This window comes from Athalia rosae, chromosome 2 (genome assembly GCF_917208135.1).
Source record: "Athalia rosae chromosome 2, iyAthRosa1.1, whole genome shotgun sequence".
Lineage (NCBI taxonomy): Eukaryota > Metazoa > Arthropoda > Insecta > Hymenoptera > Athaliidae > Athalia > Athalia rosae.
This window is the reverse complement of record NC_064027.1, coordinates 30,162,271-30,167,394: the sequence shown is the minus strand read 5'-3', so window position 1 is coordinate 30,167,394 and position 5,124 is coordinate 30,162,271. Positions and strand designations below refer to the sequence as shown.

The following is a 5,124-nucleotide window of genomic DNA, read 5'->3' as shown; positions in this document are numbered from 1 at the left end:
CCGAGTAGCCGGATTACAGGAGACGCCACGCTCCCAGCTGAAAGGCTCCTCTTCTCCACAGGACTCGTCGACTTCGCAGATTTGGAGAATTGTTTCGTCCACCGTTAGCGATTTTTCTTCTTTTTTTAATTTTTTCTCCCACAGCGGAGCGTAATTTTTTGTACGAAACGTTTTTATTAAAAAAATTTCTCAGAAATACACAGCTATAAATTAAAATATTTGATACGGTTGTAAGTAGATACGTAATTGAGTTAAAAATTATGAAACTAGAAAACACTTCAAGCGTTCTTGTGTAGGTTTAATTCGGTTAGTGAGTTAAAAAATGAGAGGATTTTTCGTTTGCAAAAAAATAAATACTTCAATCGATGGTTAGTTTTCGGAAAGATCCTTGAATTCCGCTCAAATCGGAAACGATCGACGATTTCGAATTCGGTAAACGCAAACTCTCATTTGTCCGACTTATCTTCTCCTCTCGCAAGTACCAGTCTCTATTTTTTTCAATTTTTTTCTTCCATGCATCTGAAATTTAAAAAAAAAAAAAAAAAAACAATATAATCAGCGCTCATCATTTCTTCGTTAGCACAGAATCACAAAACCCCGGATCACATCCAAGCTTGGAAGATAAAAGAAAACAAAAAAACAAAACTCCAGAATCTGAATACTCGAAGAGATTTCAACTACATTTCGCGACACCTCTGACCACGATCTGTACGATCAATAAATTAGTGAATCGTTGTGAGTATTTACAGACAAACTGGCCGTGGTACATACCGTGTTTACAAATACTCATTACTCTCGGGGACCTTAACCCGTGGACGCCAAATCTTTTGCTCAAACATCTCTACCATTGCTGCTATATTTGCTCTTCCGACAAACAAATATAAGTTTAACGATTATTCGTTGAAAAAAAATCGTGGAATTCTACCGTAGTCTGTAACGGCCGCTGATTCACTTCAGGCGATGTGGTAATTTTCATAGAAAATTCGCGAGCTTCGAAAGTCAGAAGAAAAAAAAAAAATTGCAGAACTTGAAACCCCCGTTGTAAGGAAGGGCGGAGAAACCGCACTCTTGAATTTTTCAAACTCACCGTTCAATTCGCGGAACGTCCCAGCTTTTCCACCCCATTCCTGGGGGAGGATTTCCTTATCGATGTACGGGTGCAATTCTTCGCCACCTCCGACGTGGAAGCGAAACTGTGAAAAATCGAAGAGGAAGGGGTAGATTTTTATCCGGGGGGGGGGGGGGGGGGGGGAAATCGAACGATGCATGGGCTATCGGTGTCCCCGTGAATTACGGTGGCTCTCGAATCGTTCGATTTGTTTTTTACTTCTCACCTTGTCGATGAGCTTCTCCTTCAGCAGTGGGTAAACAACGGTTATAATATTTCCGACGAAGGACGGTGTGTTGAGGTAATGGACACGGGCTAATCGGAAAGGCATGCTGTTTTGAACAGCCACCATTGCTCGGCGCATCACCGATTGAGTTGGGCTGCAACGCGCTACGTGACCCGCACTAAAACCCTGTGCGATATAAATTGTCAGTCGCCTCTTCGGATCCAGCGAATAATTGAAAATAACAACGTTCGCAAAGGTCAGTTTTACCTGGAGATCTATAATCATGACGTTCGATAGACAGACTTCCTCGTTCAGTCGGGAGTCCAGTACCATCATTATGCGTCGCGTTATGGCTTCGACGGAAAATTTCTCCAATCTGGTGTCGACTATCCTCAGCACCGTCACCCTGTAGCCTTCCGAAGTCAGAGAAGGCAGCAGGAAGTATTGTCTGCGAATCGAGCGGGCGATCGGTTTGATCATTCTCTTTTCTTTTTATTTTATTTTTATCGTCGAAATTTTTCATAATTACGCAATAGAATCTCACACGACTTTGCAGCATTCCTGTATATCGTTCGAGAGGGGATCCCTCGCCGCGAAAAATTCCGGAAGGGCGGTTCGCGCGCTGTAATATCTGTCGATTAACTGTTTCGCACGTTCGAGGCTATTTTTGCACCCGAATAAAAATCTCTCCAACCTCACGTCGTCTGAAACGAATTCACCGTCGATTCACACACTTTGGAAAATAATGAAATAATATACGTCGCAATTGTAATGATTGAAAAAATGGAGCGTTCAAATTTTTAAAGTCCCTTCTGGCGAAATACGAAAATTGAAAGAACAAAAAGCAACGAATAGTTACGGCGTAGATAATTTTCGGTGTAGAAAATTTTACTCGGAAAGGTTTCAATTTTTTTTCTCTTTTTACTTATCGCAATGTCTACTCACCTATGTGCTGCGGTAAATGAGGCTGTTTTTTAAGCCATTCTCTGAGACTGATTACGTCACGACGTGTCATTTCCGGATCCGATCTCAGTTCCCGATCTATACGCTCCTGTTGTTTAACAGTCGGTGGAAGCAACGTCATTTTCGAACTGAAATTATTTCATTATATCACAACTTGGTATTACCAACGAATTTCAAGCTCGTACAGTAAATTACAAGTATTCGATAAATTATTTGTATTTATAATGCGGTATTTGCGCATTTGCGTGTATTATGCAAACTTGAGTTACGCATACGGTACGAGTATTATCTAGGAAAGGTTTGTTCGGAATGTGCTGCAATATATGTTCTCGTAATCTTTATCCTCGACGTCGAAAATACGTATAGTAATATTTATTCATTTCTACGCGAACGGGCGGATAGACTTTTCGGAAAATTCTATTATCCCAGTTTCCTTGGTGCTCGGTAAAGGAACGTTAACTTTTACCAAATCATTACGTAGCGAATAACGCGACGGTTACGGTTTCCAGGAAAGTAATATACGTCTAGCCAATCGCGAGTCAATAATTTCCCCATTTGCAGATATTTGCCAGCTTTCAACAATCGCTAATAATACAGTTTGGTGGAAAATAAAACTTTGAAACGACCTCGCGAAATCTTTTCTTTTTTTCTCATACTTTCTGTCAGTAGGTCATCGGTCGGCTGTACCGAGAGCTACACCACACCTGTATTATTTCACCCCGAAATCTTCGCAGCTTTTAGCAATCTACGGTAAACACGGTCGGGGACTCGCACTTATATACGTTCGGAGGAAACTGGTTACTCTACAGCATCTGCAATGCTGTAGATTCGTCGAAATCTTCTTTTTCTTCGTCTTTAATTCTTCGACAAATTTAATCGGATATTTAATTTTTACAATTACTTAGTCTTCTATTTATAATGCGTAGATAGGATGTATGTATCGATCATCTTTCATCTCCGAGGCATATTACAAAAAAATTACCGTGATAAACACCCGTACATCATATTTGAAAAACCAGTTTTCTGGAACACATCACGAATCGTAACGCGAATAATATTTCAGAGTGTCTTGAAGATGACGAACTCTGTTTTTATTTTTCGAACTTCTTCTGATTTCAGTGGGTGATTGCCTTTTTTCCTCCTAAAAGCAATTTTGGTGTAAAAACCGTAATAAAAAACCTTATTTCAATACTCGTGCGGTTTCGGATGTATCGTTCGGTCGTTCGAGTCTTTGACCGCGTAATTAATTCGGTCGTTACATGGGTGTTATACGTGTATGAGAAAATCTTTGATCGAATTTTCTTTCCTCGTAGTTTTACATTACATAATTTACTCCGATCGGGTTACTCGGGTATAACATGGGTATACAGGTAATCGGATCGGTCAGAGTGGAGAAAGTTGCAACAGAAACAAATCGAGCTTGCGATAACGTAGAGTTTGATATTTATGTGGTTATTAATTTTTTCTTTTATTCTCTGAATCGAATCAATTGAACACATTCCATACAGATACGTACAGTTATTCCAGTATCTCCGAAAAATATTCGTTTACAAGATGAAGCCGAATCCAAAAAATAGATTCGAGGAGAGATTATTTTCATTTTAAATGACCCTTATTGGAAAAGACAGAAAAAAGAATGAAATAAAATTTAAACTTAACTGTTCATTTCATAACGGCATTTTTCAGAATGTTCGTAAACCTTTCAAAAGAGTTTCAAGTCTATGCTTCGACAAAATAAGATGACCGAAGGGTTTAATAAAATCATAAAAGTGTACAGATTTAACGCAACAACGACATCGAACTAATTGTCGCAAGACTCATTTTATCCGCGGCTTGCATTACGGAGAGAAGAAAGTGAGAGCGAAAAGTACACGCGATATACGTATACCTATGTACGTACCCTACATATAGGAATTATTCTCGCCTGCGTAACAAATTTGTGATGTGTGCTAGAATTTTTAATGAAAAACCGGCATGGCGACTGCATTGACCGTTCGACTCGGCTGTTAATGCCGTGTGATCGGCATTAGTTCTTGGCAATAGAGTCACGCACATCTTTACACAAGACATGTAAAAGAAATCAGGTTATCGCCATTCCGAGCGAACTGAAGAATAATTCAAATTAGTTGCAATCGCCGTTCATTCCTTCAATTTTTGAAACATACTTCACAAGCAGCGAATAGAAGTTCTAAAAATTTTATCGATATTTTTATTTTTTGCTTGAATGATATCCAGTTCTTTGACCGATTGACCAACAAATCTCCTTATCGATCAAAAAAAGAGGAATCCAATTTGAACGGTTATTTTTCACTCGTAGTTGTTTTGCTCCGTTACCGTTTTCAAAATTCTCTTTTCAGTAAGTAATCGATCCACGCTGCTATTGTTTATTTCGAATCGAAATTTTTCGACGCAAAGGATCCATTACGGATCGTGAAACAAAAAATTCACACATACTTACCCCCTTTGATTGCGATCGTGCGCAATGGACCTTAACGTTACGATAAATAAGTCCAGATTTTCTTCTTCCCGGTGGAATACGCGGCAATATTAATCTTGTATTTCTGTATTTTTTATCTTTCAATCGATTCCTGCACTGTGATGTGGGAACATTAGTGACAAACGATCGATTTTAGACTTTGCCGAACTTCGGTACTCGGTATTTTTAACTTTATTTTATAAATTTAATTTTTTTCATAAAAGTAAGTTATATATCTTATAACGGGCTCGTGACTGCGGGTTACTTCTTTCCGTGTCGTACGACGGGCACTCCTCTTTCAAATGGTTTCTTATTGAGACTCGACAAATATTTCTATATACCAGCTTCCCC

At 39.1% G+C, this 5,124-nt stretch overlaps 1 protein-coding gene across 4 annotated transcripts; it reads right to left on the bottom strand.

The window, feature by feature from the left end:
• Positions 1-154: 154 nt before the first annotated feature.
• On the bottom strand, positions 155-5,086 carry LOC105688268 (alpha-tocopherol transfer protein-like). 4 transcript variants are annotated; one of them, XM_048650117.1, is made up of 7 exons: positions 4,756-5,086; positions 2,280-2,431; positions 1,879-2,038; positions 1,602-1,782; positions 1,335-1,520; positions 1,088-1,193; positions 155-519 (listed from the first exon to the last, which is right to left on the bottom strand). In XM_048650117.1, the coding sequence occupies exons 2-7, from the start codon at positions 2,416-2,418 to the stop codon at positions 359-361; spliced, it is 933 nt and encodes a 310-aa protein (XP_048506074.1). In that variant the 5' UTR covers positions 2,419-2,431; positions 4,756-5,086; the 3' UTR covers positions 155-358. The 4 variants fall into 4 exon arrangements, with proteins under 4 accessions (XP_048506074.1, XP_012259849.1, XP_048506075.1 ...); XM_012404426.2 differs by having other exon boundaries at positions 2,280-2,425; XM_048650118.1 differs by lacking the exon at positions 4,756-5,086 and adding an exon at positions 3,002-3,793 and having other exon boundaries at positions 2,280-2,425.
• Between the last annotated feature and the right edge of the window lie 38 nt (positions 5,087-5,124).